The following is a 25,223-nucleotide window of genomic DNA, read 5'->3' as shown; positions in this document are numbered from 1 at the left end:
TCTTACTGTCACTTCCCACGTATGAACCCCTATAATAAGTGAGTACAGTCACGGCTTATGCCTCGGACAGCACAGACACAGGCAGTGTCCGGTTGCAAGTCGGTCCCGACACAATCCCCCTCTGCCATCAGTCAAAGGTCTATTTTTGGCCTGAGGCTCAGCTGATTGTGGGCCTTGAAGATTCTGGCCCTCCCTGCTTTTTTTTTTTTCCTCTTGTAGTCAGTTGTTCAGGCTTATTAGGGAAAGAGGGAGTTGTCTAACAGCAGAGGAGAGTTTTGCTGAATGTTAAGATCAGTACTGAGGGATGCAGCTCTCTAGACTATAACACAAGTTGCCGAGGTGAGGATATTTTTTGGCTGGGTGTTTCTGTTCATCAGCTTTAACCGATTCATCCCAGTGGGGGGGCTGCTGTCACTGCTCTCCTCCTCGGCCTGGGAGAACAACTTCACTTCAATCAGGCTGACAGGGTCCAGCTCCGGGCTGTTAATTCGCTTTTACTCTGTGGACGGATACCACAAGAAGCAAACTTCCAAAACCCACTTCAGGTTGTCTGATCGGCGTCCTCCCGTTGGGTCCCGACGAGGAGGATGGAGACGAGCCCCATCCCGGTGGTGACGGTCCAAACCGCCCCCTTCGACGACCAGCGGCCCGGTACCAACGGGCTGCGGAGGAAGACAGCGGTGTTCGAGGGGAGGAGGAACTACCTGCAGAACTACATCCAGAGCGTGCTGTCCTCCATAGACCTGCGGGACCGGCAGGGCTGCACCATGGTGGTGGGCAGCGACGGCAGATACTTCAGCCGAGCTGCCACCGAGGTGATAGTGCAGATGGCAGCTGCCAACGGGGTAAGAAGGGAGGGGTCCACCACCAGGCTTGACATACAGAGAGAGACATGTCACTAATTTTTTCCACTATATCTTTGTAAATTCATGTAATCTCTCATCTACACAAGATAAACCCATGCTGGGATGCACTTTCAATAGGATTTGTAAAAAATAAATATTCATAGAAACTAAAAAATGGAGCAGTTTTAAGGAAGGTAAATCCAACTATTTAATAAAATTGTCAGAAATGATTATGAACGTTTTACCCACTAAAATAATCACATTTTGGATTCAAGATGCTGTAGCCCAACCTGGGGGCTGGGACCCCCAGCAGGGGTGGCAAGATGAATCTAAAAGGACACAAAATGATTACCAGTGTAGGAAATAAAAACTACGAGTCTGCTACACAAATGCATATTCATTTTTTGGACTTTTCCCCCCTAGTCTTTACCCTTTTTGGAATATATATAGTTTTAGGCATCTTCAGGTCTTAAAAAGCATTTCACTGAGAAGTGAAAACTCCCTCTTCAAATTAACTGCTCACAACTCATAAACATGCTCTCAGTGATGAGGGCTCACAAGCAGACCTTAAGTTTGCATTAAGGGGTCACAAGCAAAATAAAACCTCTTGCATAGACTGCAGCCCTGTAGCCTAAGAACAGTGATTAAGTGAACTATCCTAGAATTTATCATGCTGACTAATTTACCGTGAGCAGAGATTGTTTTACCACTTGTTCAGATAGTTATGTGGCTTTTGTTTTTCCTGGCAAAATATTAAATCAGAGTTTTATAACTGCATTACAAGTTCACAGTTGGTTCGTACTTGTTTAGTATTACAATCCTGGCTGACACGTCACTTTAGCTCATGCACTTACTCCTCACACAGACTGAAGCACGACAGTTAGGTGGATTCAGGTTTAAGTAATAATCTGCAGTATTAAACACATGCAAACTTGTCATCTGTCCAAAAAGTGTCTGGACTGTCAGCAGCAGATAGATGAAAATAGGAAGACGGAGTGAGAGAAAGGAGAGGAGGAAAATCCCCACAGCTCATTTCAAACGCTCGCTCTGAGATCTTTGTGATTGGTTTGGACGGGTTCCAAAGGAAAATCTGAAGGGAATATAATTTGTTTTTGAGCCCAGTCCGTTTTTCTGCTGGCCGAGCCAAATGTCTCTTGATGTCGGCCTTATCAGCACTTCCATCCATCCTGCTCTGTTTTCCTGCCTACGTATGTTCCCCCTTCTCTCGTTGTTCCACCTCTCCCAGGCCAAACTGTTTGCTTTGGGGATCCCCTGTCATGTGGCACTGAACCAAAAGTCAGGATAGTGGCAACACTCGGACATAACCCACCCAGTGAATGGACTATCCTCCTTATACTAGCTACTGAATAAAATCTAAACATGGTGGGAAATAACAGATAGCTCTATGCATGTACTTAGGTTAATACATAGACGACTATGCAGGCTGAATGTATTGTGATGAGTGCTTTCTTAAGGTTTTCACTCACTTTTCTTGTCTTTTTTTTATACACACATGCAACATGCCGGATGTTAGGAGGATACACTGACGTCAGGAGAATGAATTCCTCTCCTGTGAGGACACTTTTATTTAGAATAGCTGATATGCAGGGGAATTATGGGATGCTGGTGGTATTACCACTTTAAAAGTAGCATACGAATTATAAATAGAGAGTGCAGCTCTGTTATTAAGGCACCCTCTTGGGGCAGAGCATTTACTTTTTATAGTGGTCTGTCAATAAGTCACCTGCAGACTGATGAGCCTACAGTGGGACAGACTGCTGGACTTTAGAACTTTTTCAGGTCAGGGTAGCACATTTTGTGTCACAACCAGCTCAAGAAACACCCTTTTATATAGATAGTCACCTCTTCGGTCTGATTTCATAGTCACACATTATTTGGGAAACATCCAGAGCAACCACAAGACAGAGCAGACCCCTAAACCTTATAAGATCTTATAAGATTATTCTAGGAAGCCCTATTACAGTAGGCAGCATCCTGGATTGACGTGCAACTGACATTACTCCTCATTAACATCTGTGCTGTGCAGATTGGGCGTCTGGTAATTGGCCACAATGGCCTGCTGTCCACCCCTGCTGTTTCCTGCATCATCAGGAAGATCAAGGCCATTGGTGGGATCATCCTCACAGCGAGTCACAACGCCGGAGGCCCGGGTGGAGACTTTGGAATCAAGTTCAATGTGGCCAATGGCGGTGAGGACTGAGAAGGAGCGCTTGTTTTCTGATTCTTCCACTTGCTTCTTCCTATTGAGGATGTTTTTTGTACCTGAAAAAAATTCAAACTAGTGTTTGTGGTAAGTTTATATGAATTAATGTACGACTTTGTTGGTGTGGTAGGTCCGTCTACGGACACAGTGATGGAGAGGATCCACCAGGTGAGCCGGACACTTGAGGAGTATGCAATCTGTCCTGACCTCCGCATTGACCTGTCCAGGCTGGGAAGACAAGAATTTGACCTTGAGAATAAGTTCAAACCTTTCAGAGGTATATTACTCACTCGCTTCACTCTCACTCACTCACTCACTCACTCTGTCAATAATAAGTGCATATTAAAATAAAGAGCAAACAAAAATTTTAAATGTTACGATTTTTCTGTATCACTTTCTAATAAAGTCTTTGTAAATGGTTTATCATCAATCATCACGATTGACTTTAGAAAATCTTAATTTATACTCACACACTACAGATTTGTTATAAGCATTAATAAGAAAAACTTTTGTGTTTCCAACAGTTCACTCGATGAACTAAAGACCTAAAGGGATTTTCCTTGTTACTGGATTGAAAATAATTTATAAATCTATATCTATTAACTATTCTAAAACCATTAGTTCCAACTTACGAACGATTCACAAAGGTTTCCAAAGTAGAAATTCCTAATATTACAGATGATATATATAGCTGTCCATAGTTTTTGTCCATAAGTACATTTAGCTGCTCATTATTCGTATATAAAAACTCAGCACTGATTCATTATCTAGGCACACTGGCATTTGTACAAGCCTCCGTTATAAAATGCACAAATGCATACAAACAAACAAACAAACAAACAAACAAATCACATTGCCATCCGATACTGATTGTGTCTCCTCTGTGTTTCTAGTGGAGATCGTAGACTCAGTTGATGTGTATCTACAACTGCTGCGAAACATCTTTGACTTCAATGCCATTAAAAGTCTTCTCACAGGACCAGATCAGCTCAAGATACATATAGATGCCATGAACGGAGGTGAGACAATTCATCATCTGCCTTATAGCCCTTAGGTTGTTGTTAATGTCATTGAAGATTTAGCTGTTTAGGTCTTTCCTCTCTTCTGTTCTCCTCTCCTCTACTTGCCCCTTTTCATGTTGTGTTTCAGTGATGGGCCCCTACGTACGTAGGATCCTGTGTGATGAGTTGGGAGCTCCTGCTAATTCTGCTGTCAACTGTGTCCCTCTGGAGGACTTTGGTGGCCGACCTCCAGAGCCCAACCTGACTTACGCCACCTCTCTGGTAGATGCCATGAAAGGAGGTGACTTTGGCTTTGGCGCTGCATTTGATGCAGATGGGGTACGTGTTTTGCTAATTGTTGCTTAATTTCAGCTGTTTAACTCTCACTGCAGAATGACATGCTTGTAGTTTAACTCATGGATGCACACTATGATTTTGTGACATCACAAACAGCTTTTGGTCCAATAAACAACTGTGAAACAAGTGATAAGTGACAAGTGTGATATGGAATTGCGAAGCTTCCAGTGAAAATGTATTTTTCAGTGTCCAGCAGTTAAACTGTTCAAATCTATGAATGTTTGCATTTTCAGAGATTCTGAATGTTTTCTTTCTCTATGGACGCAGGAAGAGGCTGATAATATTTGTTGGTTTAAGTTGTTTTCAAACATCAACATAGCAATGCTTTATTTATGATAGAAAGATTAGAAATAGATGCTTTTACGTTTTTTTACCGATAAAGACTAAATCCATATAATTTAGAATCCATCCATAGATACCACAGAGAGCCATATTTCTTTTTATTTGCTTTTATTTGTGATAACTGGAAGAAAAGCAATGGGCGCTGAATAATACTGTAACTATGATGATCCAACAAGCTGCTCACTTATTCCACAATGTCATCCAATAGTCATTTCTACTGTATATACACACACACACACACACGCGCACGCACACATACACACTTTGCTGAGTAAATTAGCTAAACATCAGGAGAATTATGTCATATCTGCTCTGTTTCTTCCACCAGGATCGGTATCTTCACAGTCGTTAACCCCAGCGCCTCTAATCTGGGTTGCTGTTACATAATACCGTAACCAATAACTTCCAAACTTTAAACAGTAATTGTGATTGTTGGCAAAAAAAAAAGTCCTTAGTCGTTTACTTATTGTAGCTTACCGTATATTGTTACAGCATATAGTGTATTGTCACAGTTCATATCCAACTTTACTGAATTTGATGACAACACAATATGCTGTGCAACTGTTAGCTGAATAGATCCACAGTCAAAATGTATTCAGTTAATACAGTGTATTATAGTGCAAGCTATATCCCTTGATATACCGATACCGATAATGCTAAATCAGTCAGGTTTAGTCTGATTGCAGTTTTCTCTTCGCATTATTACACTCAAAAACTAACAAGTAGTTACATGAGCGACACACAATGATATATGTTGTGCTGTTGTCAGGACCGGTACATGATCCTCGGAGAAAACGGCTTCTTTGTGAACCCGTCAGACTCAGTGGCCATCATGGCTGCCAACCTCTCCACCATCCCCTACTTCAGACAGCTGGGGGTCAAGGGCTTTGCCAGGAGTATGGCCACTAGCACCGCCCTCGACAGGTACAGCACACCCTAACACACTTTTACACACACACACACACACACACACTCACACACATGCACACACACACACTCAGTAGATCTAAGGGGTTTGGCCTTCTCATGTCACTCTACCTCAGCCTCTCTCCACAAACTCCTGCAGCAGCCCAATCTCTGGAGAGGTATGACACTCTCAGATGAAGACTCACCCACTATGAATAAGACTGTGAGATCACATACACACAACCCCCACACACACATTTACTCGCCGCCTATAAATATTGTCCGTTATGTAAGACTAGAGCGGCGCAGAGGGTGCTGAGTGAGAGGATGTGATCACAGCTAAAGTCATCCCCATTAACATTGTTCTAATAGGAGGGATCCCAGCACTGCACCTCACTGAGGCTTCAGCAGAATGCTTCTCAAAGGAAATGTGTCATTTATTAGACCAAGGGAACTAGAAAAGATCAACTATAGTTAGTTCAGACTATGTATATGTATATTATTGTCTTCAACAAGTTCATAAAATCCATAGTCCACGAGTTGTTGAATTTGAACATAAAATTAATTTCTTAACATTTCTTTAACCAAATAAAAGTACAAGTGTCTGAACAAGTAAGTGTCTGAACAAGCCTCCTTTTTGACCCCCTCACAGTATTTATTGCAAATGTATAAACAGAATATGACTATGCAGCACCATGACTTCCACATTCTGGCTTTTTGATGCAGGATATACCAGAATACTTGCATATGAACAGTATTCATAGATTAACATATATAGAAAGTGTCTTTATGAGAGCCTCCCTTTGTCTTTGTGTGAATGAGTGAGTGTGTTTGTGTGTGTGCATTAGTATGTGTCAGCATTGGCAGACATTAAGGAAGTGACCTCACTGCAAGTCCTGATCTCCTGATCTCTCTGGGTTTCAGTTAGAAGGGAAAAGTGATGCTTAGATATGCGAGGTTGGATGTTACATCAGAGTTATTGGTCATCTAAGTAGAGTGTGTAGCGACTCCTACACACTTAAGCATGCACACCCACAGATACACATACACACTCACTTGGGCAATGTTGTGTGGTGTTGCGCCGTTCTCTGCCTGAGGCTATGTCATATGATGTTGAACTGTAATGATCACACTGAAAGAACTGCTTCAATGTTTTGGTCACACTGGCTCCTATATCAGCTTCTCCTCATCACACACACACACACACACACACAGAGACTGAAATAAAAATGTCACATGTCTCACTACAACCCTGAGCCATGGACCTCTCATACAGCACACACACACACACACACACACACACACACACACACACATTAAATGGTCCTTTCATAATTATTACTGAAATATCTCCTTCGTCTTTCTTTGTCTATTTTCCTTTTTGGCAAATCCTGTGAAATTCTGTGTTTGTAGCATAAATTTAATTTCCTGGAAACTTTAACTTGGTTGTGCAATCTGCTGAGAAGTACAATTCCCTTACAGTATGATGTATATTACAGATAATACCTAAACCATAGATCATATCATGCTCTGGGCTTTCTGAGCGGCTTTGTCAGAAATAAATTGCATTACATAAGATTTTAATTTTTTCTGTTTAAACCCAATGTCACCAGCAAACTCGAGGGTATATGATCTTATGCAAGGCACACCTACCTCTTCTATGAGCACTTACTGATAATTACTGACATTGTTGCAGGACAGGGTCACTTTGTTCAACTCTTTGCTTCATAACTGCCACTTCAGTTCCTAAGGTAGCACTGCTGTCTCTGGACCTGTAATGTACATATCTGCATATCTTTGACAAACTCCAGGAAGTGTTGAAGTACTTAGTAGTGCAGTGTTGGACCCTGAAGTCGGCCCAAGTGTAGGCCTTTTTAGGAGAGCAAGTGTCCTGTGTGTGTGTCTGCGTGCTGAGTGTTTAGACTGAGCGACCCTCCCTGCTGTGTGTTTATGCATAACCAAGCAAACTGAGTTATAAAGGTCTTGATAAATGTGATGGTGTATATACTGTACGTCGTTGTGTGTGTCCAGAGGGAATAAAGGATGAAATGATAGAGCGAAAGAGAATGTACTGGTGTTTGTGTTCAGATAAGAGCATGATTTCTTGTTCAGGATTTGGATTCAGATGGACATGAGGCTGGAGCTACAGGTGTTAAATCTGTCTTTCTGGGGCAAACTGGGTGTTTCTGTCTTACTCAGTTGCGTGCGTCTCTCTGTGCACATGCTGTAAGTGAGAGCTGATGCAGGGAGGGAGGGGTCAAAGGAAGAGAAAGTGGGAGGAAAATTTTGTTCAAGGAAACATCTGCCTCTCCTTTAACCGTTCCAGGGATGGGAGGATGTATGGAGACGAGAAGGCTGAGCCACTGGCTCACATGTTACCAGGATGAAGTTCAGCTGAATTGTTGATTAGCACTGCAGAGTAGAGGGGTCGAACGTTTAATGTTGTTCTGCAACTTAACAGTTTTATATTGTTTTAATGGCTGTTGTGCTGGTTGCTATGATGACCAAGACAATCAGAAGACTGAATTGTCTGTCACAGCTGCTAATGCTTATGCCCCTGTAAGACATAAAGTGCTACTACCACAGGGTGTGCTCTTTATGGATTCATTTTTGTCCTACATGCCCCTTGAGTATTGTTGTTTCTATCATGTTTTTTATAATGTTTTGCTAGGGTGAGGAGGTGAAAAAGAAACCAAGAAACGGTAAAAACAGTAGATTGGCACAGATGCAGGAGGTTGCCACTGAAAAAAGAGGGTTGGTTTTGCACTGATGTGGCATCAAGGAGTCATTGTGCTGTTATAAAGCAGTGTTTCCCAACTTCTTTTGGCTAATATACCCCCACAGTACAAATGTGTTCCACATGGGCTCATTTACATGTATCTTAAATAATTTTAAATAGAAATTTACATTTGTATTGGATGGATTTTAGGCATCTGCTCTGTTTGAACTTAATATGCCTGATCCCAACAAGACCATACCACACTGCTTTTGGTAGGACTGGACTTGTGTTCACATGTAAAGAGTTTGTTCATTTGTAGTGCTGGCTGAAAAAACTGGCAAAAAAAGCTCCAAAATGTACAAAGAAAAACTGTGAACTATGCTGTCACCAGGCTCAAATGCTGTAATAAAAACCAATATTTTCATGGGAAGCAATATACAGTGGATAGCCAAGTTAAACATCGACCCAACTAGCACACTTTCCCCCTGATATAATATTTTTAGATGGCAAGTATATTTCTGACACAGCTTTGGAAAAGCCTGAAACAGAATTTTAGGAATTTTGATATTGCTTCCACAAACCAATATCAGTAACAGCTATGACTATTTTCAGTAATAATCTCTAATTTGAGTTCTTTATTTTAAAGCTGGCATATTTTCAGTGTCGGCCACTATGGCAACTGTAAAATTTCCGTGTTGTCTAGTGACAGTTCCTGGTTCAGGTCAAGAAGAACTCACACTTCAAGCTGCAGCATTCTGCGCTTTTTGTTTGAATGTCAGTGTAAAGCCTTTAAGTCCAGGCTGAGCTCTCCCTCAGAGAGGGAGCACTGAATGCTACGTTTGGTAAAATATCAAGCCAAGGCCAAAAACTTCTAATAATTTACTCCTCAGGTGTATTCGTTAATATTTACTGATGCATGTGAGAGATACAGTATATACATTTAAGATAGAGACAGTGAGAAAACAAAGGAGATGCTGGTTCATTAGTGTACGCATGTGTCTGTTCATGGTCTGTGAAGTTATACAGTGCAAGTGTGTGTGTGTGTCAGTTCATGTGTAAGTTTATAATCCTGAGCTTTGAGCCCAGAGAGTGAGGATGATGGAAGGTAGACAAAGCTGAGCCTGGTTATGAAATCTCTGCATGCCATTCACCTTATGGGGGAAATCATTCATAAGTCTTTTTTCATAGTGGCCTCGTCTCTCGCTGCCGTGCTGCCCCACCCTAAGCAGAAATGCATCAGATGTGTTTCAAGGTATTTAACTCCACATTTTAGAAATATAGTGTGAATATAGTGTGATCTAAAATCTGATCTGTAAAACATGTTTTAGGAACTTTCCCAACTTAATCTAATCACAATTATTTCTCGATATGTTAAATATTAAACAACTAAATTGTCAAAATTGTCACATATTGAATGAAGATTGGAGTGCACTGCTGGAATAGTTCTAAATTAATAATACGTCTTAATTTAAATCAATTAATTGATTTGTACATAATTTTAAGTCAGGTTAATGTTTTTTGTGACAGCGCACACAAACAAATTATTTTCTAACTCTATCGCTAACATTTCTTATTAATTTATTTTTATTATTGATAATTATTCTGATAGCGCACTCCACATTGCATATTCATTCAATGCTTAAATTTAAGCTTAAACCAAAATATATCTGGATTTAAAAAAATCAATACTGTGTTGGATTATGTGCCTTGAACCTGAATTGTGTATGACAAAGGCATGTGACCACACACGCATCCTTACGCAAGTGCTGCCTGTACGTAGTGTGAGAAAATGGACATCCATTGACTGTGGAGCCTTACAGTTGAGAGGCCAAACACACACATGGGGGGGATTACAGCCCTAAATAGAAACCCTCCAAGTTTGTTCCTTGTGGCTCCAGTCATACTTGTGTGCCATAAGTTTTCTTTTTTTGGCAAAGCCTATGGAAAGAGACGCAGTATCCACTGAGCCTTGCTGGCCTGAAACAATGTACTGTGCTGGTTTACATATGCGTGTTTGATAAAGATTGTATATATTTGCTTCCATGGCTTGACAAGAAGCTTGCACAAGTGGATCTAAAACCAGAAAATGTTTTATTTCTGACTTGTTTGAGAAACATCTTCTCTTAAGTGTGGATAAGGCCATGGGGAACTTGTTTGTTAATGATGCTTGTCTGCATCTGTACATGAAGGCTATGTATGGGTATGTGTGGGGTTTTTTCCACCACAGTGTTTATGCTGTTGTTCAGTTAAAGCTCAGCTGGTGCAATCATCAAACTTGAGAAAACATGATTCTCACAATTCTCATACTGTTGTGTTCTTATATTTTTGCAACTTTGTTTGAAAACTGAACAAGGGTAGGGTCAGTCTCAGTGCTTATGTTGGCCGTGGACGTGCCGTTTAAAACGTCAAAAGCTTGTCAGAAGGCCAGAGTTTCTGTTTTCTTTTAGGAATGCCAGGCTTTCTGTTCCAGCTCTCACTTCCCCGGGGGGGAATAAAGCTGGTTACTCTTATTTGGTAATTTATCCCATCCTCATGTAAACAACTGTGCACTGGGCATTCTGATGTTTATTTGTGTTCTTGATGATTGTGCTGATGTGTCCACCAAATAAAGACCCTGAAACCCACTCGCATACACCTTTGTTGTTCCCATATCGTCCAACAAGCATTTGGTATTAACAGTTCTGCATGTTTGTTTTTTTGGGAGCAACAAATCTTTTGTTGCACAGAATATTTTGCCCTGTCATTATTATTTGTGTCTTTGGAATTGTGCTTACATTTTGCAGAGGTTACTGAGGAGTTGGATGATGTGGTTGAGGAGTGATCTGTGGGGAATGGGAAGCATACTGACTCATCTTTGTTGCAAACTAAGTATCCCTCAGGGTGTCAAAGAATGTCAAAGAAATTGTCAGAGATTGGATATATTATTGTTATTGTTATAATTATCATTACTATAATATTAATAATAATAATAAGAAGAAGAACACATATCTATTATATATATAATAATAATATTAAAATAATAGTTGTTATTGTTATTGTTATTGTTATTATTATTAATGCAACTCCCATATTCCTTTAGCTTTGTTTTGGTCTCCACCAACTCCTGTGGGAAATATCATGCTCTGTATAGATGCTAAATGCTCAACCATGTTCACCAGCTTGTTGCTAGCTTTGTCTCTCTGTTGTTTGGTGCCTGACAGGTAGCGTAAGAAGGGTTTATCAGAGTTTGGTTTGGTGAAAGCAGCTGGCTGCTGCTGTTGGAAACTATGCTATGAGAGTGTTGAGAGTGAAGCAAAAAAAGTTACAGGCCATAAATATATGATATATTATTTATATATTGACAGAAAACCCCATGAACAGCTTTTGAGGGCAAGGTACTGAACTCCCCTCTAGTCTGTCTCTTTGCAATTCTTCTCCTTCCACATAATGTACTCTTTAAGCACTTTTATCCCACCCTTGCTCCTGGGACACTAACGTACACCTACATTCACATAGATACACACAAATAGATTCTCCCTCTCCTCCTCTCCCTATCTGAGTACATGGCTCAGGTTCAAAGCAAACATCAGCTAAAAGGTTAACTCATTTTGTTCTTGCTGCCTTTGCCTTATTAAGCTATTGGATGAGCTGCTGGTAGATTTAGCTTCTCATACAGCATTTGACTTGCTTTATTTTAAAGGTCAAATGATTGCTCATCTCAGTATCAGAGCAGGGAAAGACTGACATTAGATTTGAGAGAGAAATACACATTGTGTGTTTGAGAGCATAAAGTACTAGCTTTAATTTTATTCCTCCCTTTCTCTCTATATGTTTGTAGGGTAGCCAAAGCCATGAAACTGGCGCTGTATGAGACTCCCACAGGCTGGAGGTACTTTGGGAACCTGATGGATTCTGGGCGTTGTTCCCTCTGCGGGGAGGAGAGCTTTGGGACAGGTACAATGTATAATACTCCACTAACACATTTGTGAATGCAGAATGTCATCAGTACAGAATTAGGATGTATACAGAGAAGTCAGGAGCAGCCTATTAGTGTGTGAAGAGAAGGTCAGTGATTCAAATCCCTGAACCGGCTTGGAAAATGTGAGTGGGTGTGTTACTGAGAAATCCCCTCCCCTCAGCAGCAACTGTTGTGGAGGTGCCTGCAAACAAGGCCACCGCTAGAAGACTGCACTGGCCAGCTGCTGCTGACTGTGAATATGCACCAGGGATTTGCTGAAACACTCACACAGTGAGTGTGGTCAGTCATATAGCAGTTTATCTCAACTTGGGTCTTATTTTCTTAATTTTGGCCATCATTAATATTGGATATGGTAACACTGTACTCACCAAACTAACTTCTGAGATCTGGGAATGTGGTGACAAAAGTCCAATGGGGAAAGAAACTAAAGCAATCAGATGATCTGCAATCAGATGGCTGTATTGTTGGGTTCATTTAAGGTACTGTGAGACAATGAAATTCAATCCATAAAGCCGGGTTTGAAGAGTAGATCCATGGAATTGAAAGCTGAGCCAGTGTCAAAATGTTGCACAGCACTTTGATTAAAGACAGAAGTTTACAACTTTGGAAAGTTATTTAGGTGGAAATAATTTTATCCTTAAGGAATGTGGGCTTCCACAGTTTGATTACCACAGTGCATTGCATAATGACATTGAAGCAGAAGTTGAGTCACACTCAACTTTTTGCCTGAGCCTTTTGTGTTGGTGTGCCTGCTGTGGCAGCGCATTGTCATTCAAATGAATGAGGGATTGTGTTTTTTTACACAGTGCTAATGTCTGTCTGTGCACATCTTTGAGTTTACAGATTAGCCCAATATTCTAAATCATTTTATTTGGAGATAAAACTGAAAGCACAACTAAAATGTATGTAACAGTCCCTCATTGCACAGAGAAAACCATATGCATGCACAACTAATCACTAATAAAGCATAATAATTCTAACAATTCAGTGTTTTTGTTTTATTCTCAAAATAAATTTGACTGACTGTGGGGTTTGATGCTCATGTTTCTTGCCCCATTTGACTTCTTTTCAGCAATTTTGCCCCTTTCACAGAACTTTGCAATGAACATACAGTGTACAATGGTATTATTACTGATAGGAAAGATGACTAGAACTACAAAAATAACATCCATGTGTCTATGAAATCACAACTTTCCTTTAAAGGTAATTTTTTTTTCTGACAATTGCCCTATTTCCTTGTCTTCCTCACACTCACCAGCCTGTTCCAGGTCTACAGTTTTAAGCAGTGCATCCTGACTGCCTGTAGCTCCAGTCAGAGACGTGTAATAGATGTGAGGGCTGTGACCCTGACTGCATGTGTAAATAATCCCCATTCTTCTGCTATAAAAGGAGACAGGGGCTCCCTGAATCACTGCAACATGCAGACAGGCCTCCAGTGGCAATGTTTTCTATGAATGCAAAGGCAGGCACACATACACGGTCAGAGAATATAAACTCTGTGCATGCACAAATAAAACACACACAAACACACTCTGGCTCTTACGCTTCCTCTGTGTCTGGCTTTTCTACTGCACATCTCTCCTTTTTTCTCTTCAGCTTTTTACTGCCCTTATTCATTTTAATTTCAGTTTTATCAGCGCTTATCTCTTTTCAAGTCGTCTTTGGCTTTCCTCCTCTATTTGACTCGTTCCTTGTTAGCAGACATGAACAGGAGAGAAGAGAACTTTGTAGGAGAGAGGGATTGGGAGAGCCCAAATATGAGAAGTATTGACAAGGAGAAGAGAAATGAAAGGAGCAGAGACGCAGCAAGCACAGAGGACTATGGGAGCTTACTCGTTGTCTACCCATGTAAGGCTAAAAGCTCAAAGAGAGCCCTGAGTAGTAAATCATCAGAGCTGTACACCACTCCTGCTCTTTACTAACTCTCATACACTAACTCAGACACACTCAGCATGAACTATTGCAAGTGTTAGTTTTGCCAGTTCTTTCAAACTAAGCCATGCAGGTTTTTTACTTTTGCTTTGTTTATATTCTGCTGGTTTGCAAATGGACAATGTCAGCTTCAGAATTCAAGTCATTTCACACAACATACAGTTTAGTGGAATCTGAAAAAAAAACAGTAGCTAGCAAAATATAAAAATGAAATAATGTTAGAGGTATTTGTTGCTTATCATTGTGTGTATAATATTTCTTCCTCACAATCAGTCAAAAAAACTGAAGTCAGTCTGCCCAAACACACTGGGATGTCTATAGCATTTACTTCAGGACTTCCTTGTTCTATCATTACACTGTCAAATAAGTCTTGTTGTGACTTTTAACAGTGATAACAGGTTAGAGTGGCAGAGTTAAGATGCTGTAATATTTTACAGCGTAGATGGAAAAACATCTGTGCTTTGGTGGTGTAATAATTACATTTATACGTTCTACTAGGTGACCCCTCTGTCTTTTTCCATGTCAGAGAGCGAGACAAAGGAAGACAGAAAGACAGACAGTAAATCAGGGATTAAACTAATCCTAATAGCTGTTTAAGACTAGATCCGGACACAGAGTTAGGAAGTACATGCCTTGTTTTCAGTATTTGGTAGATATAAAGAATCAAAGAATTGTGATAGAAAATAGGCATAATGATACCTTCATGTTTTTCTCATAAAATAAATTTACATGTAACTTCAAGTGATATCGAACAGTTGAGTCAATTTTCTGCTCCAAGCTCTACCAGGGAAACATTACTAACATATTTAATCTTATTAAAATGTCAGTGTCCCCCTAACAGATACCTTGACTGTGCAGCTGTTTTCGAGAACAGACTGATAGCTCCCCAGTGAAGGAGACTTATCGAGGGTGTGAACTACTCCTCTGTGTGTATGTGTGTGTTTTCGGGTGGGGAGCAGGAGCCATTACTTTGTGTGGGATGTTTGGTGCATCTCCAAGCCCAAGCACTCTCCCTGACCTTCTGTTACACAGAGTTGAATGCCAAGCTACACTAAACCATCTTTTTACATGTTCTTGTTCTGAGTTAGGGATGAATGCATCATTGTGTGAACAAAAATGTTAAAAATCCAAGCTTGTTCTCGAAGGACTTTACAATTATTATTTTTACAATTAGAAAAACTACCAATGAAAGTATTTCCCACCAGGGTCTTGAAGGTACTTTACCACCGCAGTTTATCGTTCTTTCTTTGGGAAATATGCTCATTTGCTATCTTGCTGAGAGTTGGACGATACGACCAATACCACTGACATATGCGTTAAGTATAGAGCCAGGAGACGTTAGTCTAGCTTAGCTTAAAGACTGGAAATGGGGGAAAGGCTAGCCTGGCTCTGTCTAAATATAAGACCAGCACTGTATTATATCTTGTTTGTTTTATCGAAGGTTATATACTGGACTATTTCATGGCTAGGAGCAATGACTTAACCAGACAGGCTAGTTGCTTCCCCTTGTTTCCAGTCGCTGTGCTAAGCTAAGCTAACAGTTTGATCATCAACTAAAAATCTTTCCTTTAATTAGTTTATCAAGAATTGTCGTATTTTAGGTGTTTTGTTTCTCGTCCAGGTTCAGACCACATTCGTGAGAAGGATGGTTTGTGGTCGGTGTTGATGTGGTTGTCCATCGTGGTGGCTAAGAAACAGGGTGTGGAGATGATTGTCAGAGAACACTGGGCCAAGTTTGGACGCAACTACTTCTGCAGGTAAAAGGGGTAAACAATCTCTTGTTTAAATTATGGAGCCACTTTCCTTGTTTGAATAGTTATATCTTGAATGCATATTAATCTACAAGCCCCAACATTTACTTCACGACTTGCCTTTTCCCATAAGTCTCAATCCCTTGTATCCCTACCAAAGCCAAATATGTCTCCCAGGCCTTCACCTTTCTCCATTTCTCCTCCAGTCATCCTCACTGGTTGTCACTTGTTCTTATTTTAACTTCTCCCCTGTGAAAGGCAGAGATAGTTACTGCAGTCAATGTTCCCACTGACAGTTGCTGCAGCTTTTCATGTTCCCACAGACTGATGCAGATTTCCCACAACACAGAGATGGAAAGGACATAAAAACAGGCCAAGTACCAGACCCCAAAAAAGTCTGTTGAACACAAACATTTGTCATCATTTTAAGGAAGATCATCCAGTCACCCCGACAGACCTTGTCTCTTGCAGTGGGGCTGATATTTTAAGTACCATCATAATACCATAAGGTCGCTCTTAGTTTACCCTGAAAGCTTTTTCCCTTACTGCTTTCTAACATCAGTCACAGTTTCACTGCCTTTGTATGTATGTGTGGTGTGTGTCTACGTGTGTGTGTATGGCCAGTGTGTGTGTTTCTAACTGATCATTTATGTGTTTTTGTGGTCTTTGTCAGGTTTGACTATGAAGGACTGGACCCTCGTGCAGCCTTTTACCTGATGAGGGATCTGGAGGCAGTAATCTCAGATAAAGCATTCACCAGCCAGAAGTTTGCAGTAGGAGACCACATATACAGCGTGGAGAGGGCCGACAACTTTGAGTACATCGACCCCGTGGATGGGTCGGTGGTTCGAAACCAGGTCAGTGTGGGCTAAGAGAGGGAACAAGTGTAGGAGGGTATGTAATGAAATTAAAGGAGTGAGAAAGAAGCTTTGCTTCCATAACACTCATTTTAACACTTGAGAAGAAATGAAACCTGGTCATGTTACTGTGACATATAGATAGACTTACAGTTATATTACAGCTGCTTGTATTTACTGAGATAGGGAATTTAGTTATTTTTCTTTCTAGTTGGCTTACTAATATCTAAGCAAGCTAACTTAAAACTTAAGATAAATCTTCAGGTTTTTTTTAGATCAAGTTCATTTTTATGAAAAAGAAAAAGTTAAATATGTGTTGCATGATGTCCATCTTGGTACACAACAGTATGTGGTGGCCGGTATGTGGCCGGTATGTGATGGTTACCATTACACACTGTGCTACTACATGAGTATGAATGCCTAAAAGCAAATGAATTCCCACTCAATGCAGACGTGTATCTCTCCAAAAAATACTGTATTGTATTGTAATATTTTATTACCTTACCTTGCTCCAAACCTAGCCCCTGTCTCCAATTTAGTGGGTGACAGGCCTTGAGGGTCCCATGGAAAAGCACTGGCTTTTCTTTAAAGGAGGTGGGGCAGTTAGCCAGACGTGTATTCAAAGGTTGTTTTCAAGTGTGGAATGGACTCATTGTTGTTGTCCCTTGTGGTCAATGAGGTAAAAAAAACACCCACAAAAACTGCAGTTCACATCAATCCTCAAGTATCAGTGAGTGTTTGCCTCATGCGGCCTCAGGGGGCAGTAATGAGCTCACGCCAACTTGGCTCACCACAATGAGGCAGTAAGTGTCCAGCTCCAAACCTGACAAACCTTGACCCAAACACACATTGACATAATTAATTTTTCCTTTCCAACATACAACGAAACAGGAACTGTCTTTAACATGATTAAACTATATTCAAATGAGCAATTCTCATGTTATCAGATTGTTTTTCGGGGCCTTTTGATTTTTTTCACAGACCCGAGACCTGTAGCAATTTAAGTTATAGGCAACCAGACAATGAAGTGTATCTGAAAGCGTGGTTCAAGTCAGGTCTTTGGGTTTTCATGAGGTCAGGTCCGCCTGAAGACGTCTTAAACATGCAAACACACTCACACTAACATCTTCTCTGTGCTCTCTTTCATACACATGCACTCATTCATCAGCCTCTTGTGAGATAGACCACCCACCAAGCTTCAGTGTTGTGTCATTAGAGAGGTTCCTTGTTTGGACATGACAGTCTATCTTCCATTTCAAACCATAAACAAATGCACACATGTTACATAAAGCACATATCCGTACACACACTGATGACTCCCTCGATCAGTATACCCTTCCTTGTCCTCTCCCTCCCTCCCCCTCAATCTCTGTGAGGTTTACCCAGCTGACTCTCTCTGGTATGCCCAGAAATGTGTGGAAACTCATTCCTAACGTCGACAATTCTTAGCCTCTGCCCCACCTAATACCACATACACACACACATTGTGCATTTTGGTGTGTGTATTGTCTGTCATTCCAGTTGTCCCTCTGCATAGGTGTGAACACATGCGTACACTGGCATGCACTACTTGCGTTCACACTTGTGTTGACCGGCAAGGTAGTGCCTACAATTTGTCCATCAACGTCCCCATATGTACCTTAACGGCAATAAAGTTCTCGCTGTCCCGCTGTGAATGCTCCACCATGTTACCATGGTAACAGCAGCTCCACAGCTAGTTAGTCAGTCACCCCAAAATGTGATTTAACCTCACTGGCAAATCCTCAGCATCCCAGTTGCCCCAGTGTGTGTTATTACAGCACACATTCCTCCCAGGACAGAATTATATCAGCTGTCGTCTCACTTGCAGCGCCTCCACTGCAAGTGTGTTTGAAGGGGGAAAAGTTGGCACACACACACACACACACACACACACACACACACACACACACACGACAGAGTATGGGGGATTTACACAGCAGTGGCATGGCAGCCTTTTGTAGTCGACTACTGAATTCATTCTGCATTGTCTTCATATCTCAGACAGATGGATGGATGGATAGATGGATGGATAGACAGAAAGTATTGGCACAGTAACTACCTACATAATACCTAAATACATGCTGCATATACAGTTACTCTATTTTGGTTAACTTTCAGAAAATGTCATATATTCCAACAAAATGTGTTAAGCTCATCATCAATATATTAATAGAAAATTTAAAAAATGTATGTAAAATGAAAACATGGTAGTTTCACCACATCAAATCACATAGTAATAACATAAACACATAAATAACGTAAACGATCAAGATGTCTGTTCATTAAAAAAGATATTTTTCATTTACAGATAATATAAAATTAAAATTGTAGCTAAATTGTAGTGAAGGCTAGCTATGTAACATTAGCTTGTGTTAGCTTGGTTGGCAGTAGCCAGAATACAGTAGTTCAGTTAATTTATAGTGCAGACTTTTAGCTTTTTGTATTTATTTGCAAATGTAAGTCTGTTTTCTCAGATATTATACTTTTGTGTGTCATAGCTATATAGTATGCCATGAAACAATGCAGAGATTTCAGGTTTTTAATGTTAATGTTAATGTAATGTTACTCTATTTTGACTCTATTTGGTGTAGTTAGCATTAGTTATGCTAGTTATTACTGCGTTTTTCTAGATACAGACAGACACACTATGTCTGGTATGCGTTCCAGTCAGGGCCACTGAACTTTACAGCGGACATTGTTTTTAACAGGCATTAGTCAGCCACCTGATAACTGCTACTCTATTGTTAGAGATGAGCTGACACACTCACAAAAAGACAGACAGACAGGCGGACGGACACCACTTATTATCGCTGTCTCTCCTCACCCGGGGTCTGGCATGTTGTACTCCCAAGCCAAAGTCAGATTAGGAGGAAGCCGAGTGATCCAGGCTTACTTTAATTTTATTTCCACAGTCTATAAACGATGAAGCTGAGTCACAGTTTTAAGAAGTTAACAGCTATTGGTCTGAGATGGATTACTATGTAGTTGGGCCCAGCACCCACTTGACTTTTTACTACAATAGTTCATGAAACTCTTCTGTGCTATACTTAAAGAAACTACCCATCATCTGTCAATATAAAGACATTTTTAAGCCCTGAGGTGATGAATAAGAATGTTTTGACAGCACCACTTTGGACAATTACAGCAGAGTCAGTCAAGGTAATCGCATGACCCTGTAAAAAGTGTCTACGGTGTGCTTTATTATAACCACAGGGACATTTTTCTAATTCATGACTCTTGTTCTTTCTCAAAACATATTGCTGTCTTTTCCCTTGAGCTTGTCTTTTGCTCTAATGGGATAAGGGAAGAGGAACTGTGGAATTTAGGACAGATAAGACTCATCACACATCCATTAGTCAGTCTTATCTTCCTTATGTCAGCCAGCAGGAGTTGTAGTTGGTTACCCCAATGCAACAATATCCTGTTTTTCTTGCACATGTTGAGGTTGAGTTCAAAGAGTTAAGAGCAGAGCCTTGAAAAATGTGACATTTTCCTGTGGATGGCTGTGAAATTTTTGTCAGAATCTTAAGGAAGTGTCATCCTTGAAATTCATTTATGGATGTAATACATGAAACCTCTTTGGTATAGCACTAAAGTACTGGAGTATTTATGACCACACATAACTTTATATACAGTACTAATGATCGAGTACATTGCAAAATCCAAGTTGAGCACAGCGCTAACAAAACACACAATGATAGTGACATCTAGTGGATGTTTGCAGTTACTCCACATTTAAGAAATGACGTTATGTCTGAAGTTGTCTCACTTTACTGACTCCATACTAATTTTTTATATTCACAGTATTGCAAATTTGCATGATTTTATTCAGACATATCTTCACCATATATCCCAATCCATTAGTCATTTTGATCATTTATCAAGCAGGCGTGCCAAACTTTTGCTAGGTACCTACAAATGAATTAAATGAAAAACTTTTGCACTGAGTGTTCTTTTTTTTGGCAGTGATTCTAAAATGTTAGGGCTTTTTCTTGTCTCTGGTAGTTTGTGGTGGGCATCTGTCAAAGTGAAAGTAAATCAGTAAATTAAAACAAATCATTAATATGAAAACACTGTTTTTTTAAAAAATGTTTCCAGGGTTTAAGGATCGTCTTCAATGATGCGTCCCGCCTGGTGTTTCGGATGAGCGGGAGCGGTGGAGGGATGGGTGCCACCATCCGCATTTATGCCGAAAGCTTCGAGAGAGACCCTGAGAGACACAACAGAGAGACACAGGTACGCAGGGAGTGTGATGTGCAAGAGTATTATCCAGAATGAACCTTTTGATATGCAGTAGTTGCACCATAAAACAAATAATATCAAATCTTTATGGACTTATATCAGACAAAAGCAAGTCATGTTTTACAATGAGACAGTACTCTTTCCAGATTCTCTACATAATAGATGCAAAATGGGCATGCCACCCGTTAGGTGACAGGAAACATGTTAGATCCTTATTAATAAATCTTTAAAAATACATGAAAGAAACCTCCCTCACACAACCAATCCTCTCAACTCTTTTAGTTCAGTGGTCGTAAATTGGCATAAAGTTGCACTTTGCTTCTCACATCCGTGCTATCACTTTTTATCATTGCTTCTTTTGAGTTCACCTCCACCTGTAATTTTGATTTGTGGTTTTGATTCCATTTAGGTCTGTGGTTTGTATAAGATAGAACAAGAAGAAAAAAGATGCAATGATCTTTGCAGCTGCAGGAACAGCAAAACAGCCTCTGCTGCGACAGTGAAATGCCATTTCATGATCACGATAATGGTGTGAAATGCAGCTTCATGTGACACTACTGAAGTCAATTGACCTGTAGACTTTGGAGTGGTTAGGAACAGTAGTTCTTCTGTTGTTTTGCTTGTTGGAATAAGTAGTGTACTTTAACCATACCCAGGGGTTGTAAAGCTGCAGTCATGATGGCTAGACAGCCTCATTTAGGTTTGGCCACCTAACCATACAACTTCATCGAAGAGTGTGTGCTTTTAGATATAGATTTTGATTAATGACCTGCTCTTTTGCGCATAAAAGAATGATCTCTTCAGCTTGCAGAGTCATAAAAATGTTAACTTGAGTATCATAGTTTGCATTACCACTTGGTATAAACTATCATTTGCTTTTTCACTGTTTGTTTTTAACTGTGTGTTGTACGGTGTCCTTGAGTGCCCTGAAAGGCGTCTATAAATAAAATGTATTATTATTATTATTATTATTATCATTTACACTCAATTTGGGTATGGGCATGTGTAATGACTGAACATCAAAGTGTTATCACAAATTCAAAGGCCGGATACCCAATTTCTTACTTCAGGAAAAGTAGATTCATTCATCAGGTACAGACCAAAATTGTAACCCAAACTGACCTATCGATGAGTTATACATAAACATACCTTAATGGTTTTAGCTGCTATCTTTACACAGTAAGTAGCCTGTGTTATTTGTGTCATTATAATTTCCTCGCCTCCTCTGTGTGACCCACACTAAACCCTTGGACAATCTATCATTAATACTAGATCATAAATTAAACTCCTAATCATTCTGACCCTTACCTGATGCACATAAATCATCGGGCGTGACAAACATGATTAGACAACATGCTTATTATGCTGGGTTAAAAGTACTGCCCATACTTTTATATACACCTCCTTCAGCTGAACAACACAAAACTCCATCATGTCATAAAATTTTTAAGCAGGTTATATACCTGTCATGAAGCAACTTAACATTTCCTCATAGCTAGTTTCTTTATTGCACCACAGTATTCCCAACAGAAACATTTTATGAATGAATCTTCTCCAACATGTAGCAGCAAGAACTGGTTTAATGTGGTCTCAGCCTTTTGGACCCGACTGCATGAGCTGTCTTGCATAACAAAACAAAGACTAAGTCGAAGATGTGCTTATTTAACACAGTAATTCAGTATCAAAGCCCCAATGCTAAGATCAGTGGTCTCATAGTTATGTAGTTATTAAGCTGTGCAAGGGATACTTAAAATATAAACAGATGTCTTTTTTTTAGGAGGTGTTGAAATGTGAGTTTATAGTGGTATGATTTCTGCTATGACATAATCTAAATTGAATCAAATGTAACTTAACTAGAAACAAAGATGTGAAATAATACAAACAATGCACAGACGCAGTATGAAAATAGACACAATAACACAAGTACATTGTCATTTTCATTGATTGCGTCCCAAATTTTCTCTCTGTGCAGCTATAACTTCTTCCAAACTAACCATCCTTCTATGCCAGACAAATGAGTGAGCTGAACTCACCAGTGACACCACAGATTTACAGGGTCTAATAGTGGAGTTTAAATAAAAAAAATTGTTATAGCCTGAGAGAGATTTACTGTATTGAACTGTATGTGGTCACAGTTAAAACATGGAGGAGCCTGATGGGGGGGGGGGACCTTAAAGTTGATAAAAAAACACTCCCTGATTTTGTCACATTACTCAAAAACTCCAAACTTTCCTCCCCACATGATTTAAAACTACAGCAGTCACTGTTGAACTACCGTCGCTGAAAATGTTCTGTGATGTTTTCCTCGTTGCAGGTGGTGCTGGGTCCTCTCATTGCCATCGCCCTGAAGATCTCCAACATCCACGAGAGGACAGGACGACGTGGCCCCAACGTGATCACATGAGCAACCAGGAGAACACACGCTCACATGCACGCACACACATGCATCTAACTGCTCACACAGAGAAAAATCCCTTCAAAATGCTCTACCCTGTGCTTATGTGCCATTTAAAAAAAAAAAATAATAATCCCTTCTCTGTAGCTCCATTCTCATTTTTCATTTGACTAAACTGAGGGCGCTTACTGCTGGAGTTCATCTCCACCTGATTGTTTATTGACCACTATCATCTGTCAGCTATCAAAAGCTTTACATGTTCACTATTTCAACCAGGGAGGCTATTTAATTATTGCCAGGGATAAACAAGTAAACAGCAAACATTATTATGAATGTGCAGACTGGCTGTTAATGTTTGCGGCTTGCTTTTATGAAGACGTGTTGACTAAGGGAGCCTAAAAGAGTTGTCCATTTTTTAATTCACCATGCTTTTTGTGTATAACAGTGCAGTGTTCACTTTTCATATTTCTTGTACCTGTCCTCTCATATATGTCACAATTTTAACTATGTCATGCAGAAGTAATCAAACTGTTGTCTAAGTGTAAAATAAAACAGGCATTGCATCACAACTCATATCAGTGAACTGAATTGAATTGAATTAGTTGAAGGTTCATATAACATGAATGTTAACACATACAGTAGCTTACTCAATGAAGTAGTAGGAAGTTGTCAGAGGTATGTTTACTACTAAGGGCAAAGTATTCAAAAAGATAACAATATAGCAAATGAAGTCACAGGTGATGAGAAAGAAAATATATATTTTAAAATAGTTTTTTTTGTTAATTGGGCTTTTTCTTTGATTTCTTAGTTTTGGCCTTTGGGAATGCGGTATAACCAGATTTGAATATATTATTTCTTTCTAAATATTCCAAATAAACTTTTCTGTGTGTAGCACTTGCCTTTTTTAATTGAATTGGACAGGTCTAATGGGGACAAATAAAAATACATCAGCATGAGATGTGTTGCCCTCAGGCATTTTTGGATTTTGATTAAACAAATTCTTCATAATTAATAGCACCGTGTTGTGCTGGTACTATTTATCATGTGGTGATTGAACATCCTTGAGGTGAAGGAGGCTTTTGTTTGTCTAGGAAAGCACCTGCTTTTGAACCACAGTGTGAAATGTGTTGAAGCTGTTGTGTTGAGATAAGAAATGAAGAGGGTTGATCTTTATACGGCCTGAATGAGACACGGAGAGCAGGAACCCATAAACACGCTGATTGCCGTCATTACGAGTTGAGGATATGCCAGTGGATATCCGCAAGGATGTGTTCACTTAGTCAACCAGACATTACTTGTCAGTCATAACAGGTTATTGTCCCATCCAACTGTTTTATAATGCCAGGTTATTTCTGAGGGTTGGATGAGGATCAACGCCAGTTTGTCACCTTTGAATTTGTCACTAAGAGGGCCGTGTGCATTTTAGCTGAAATTGTTCATGTGACTAACAGGTAGGGGCGTGATGAAATGTATTTATTCCGTGAAACTACTTTGTAATTAAGACCGCACTTTTCATTTATAATTTGCTTGAAAATGAATAAGCTGCAAATGTGCAAAACATTTTCACTCCAGCGGTGTCTTTTGTTAGGACACCACAGAGGTCATACACAGTAAACATGCACAAATTCAACAAGACTTGTTTGCCTCACAAGCTAAAGTCATTAGAATGAGAA

At 40.0% G+C, this 25,223-nt stretch overlaps 1 protein-coding gene across 1 annotated transcript; it reads left to right on the top strand.

Annotated features, from left to right (window-relative positions):
* The first annotated feature begins 238 nt into the window (after nt 1–238).
* Nucleotides 239–24,932, top strand: pgm5 (phosphoglucomutase 5). Its single transcript, XM_070833996.1, has 11 exons — nt 239–845; nt 2,893–3,055; nt 3,200–3,346; nt 3,963–4,088; nt 4,219–4,409; nt 5,539–5,693; nt 12,212–12,327; nt 15,906–16,041; nt 16,709–16,892; nt 21,012–21,149; nt 23,470–24,932. Exons 1-11 carry the CDS (start codon nt 588–590, stop codon nt 23,557–23,559), a joined length of 1,704 nt encoding a protein of 567 aa, XP_070690097.1. The 5' UTR covers nt 239–587; the 3' UTR covers nt 23,560–24,932.
* The last annotated feature ends 291 nt before the right edge of the window (nt 24,933–25,223 follow it).

Source organism: Pempheris klunzingeri, chromosome 7, assembly GCF_042242105.1.
Source record: "Pempheris klunzingeri isolate RE-2024b chromosome 7, fPemKlu1.hap1, whole genome shotgun sequence".
NCBI classification, from domain to species: Eukaryota; Metazoa; Chordata; class Actinopteri; order Acropomatiformes; family Pempheridae; genus Pempheris; species Pempheris klunzingeri.
The sequence above is the reverse complement of the archived record's forward strand: the minus strand, read 5'-3'. Positions and strand labels throughout refer to the sequence as shown.

Bases quoted from the DNA above. Each gene is read 5' to 3' on its own strand.
- pgm5 (XM_070833996.1), top strand. From the start codon at position 588: ATGGAGACGAGCCCCATCCCGGTGGTGACGGTCCAAACCGCCCCCTTC. The intron at 3,056-3,199 runs GTGAGGACTGAG...TTGGTGTGGTAG, and splicing joins GTTCAATGTGGCCAATGGCG to GTCCGTCTACGGACACAGTG. The intron at 16,893-21,011 runs GTCAGTGTGGGC...AAATGTTTCCAG, and splicing joins GGTCGGTGGTTCGAAACCAG to GGTTTAAGGATCGTCTTCAA.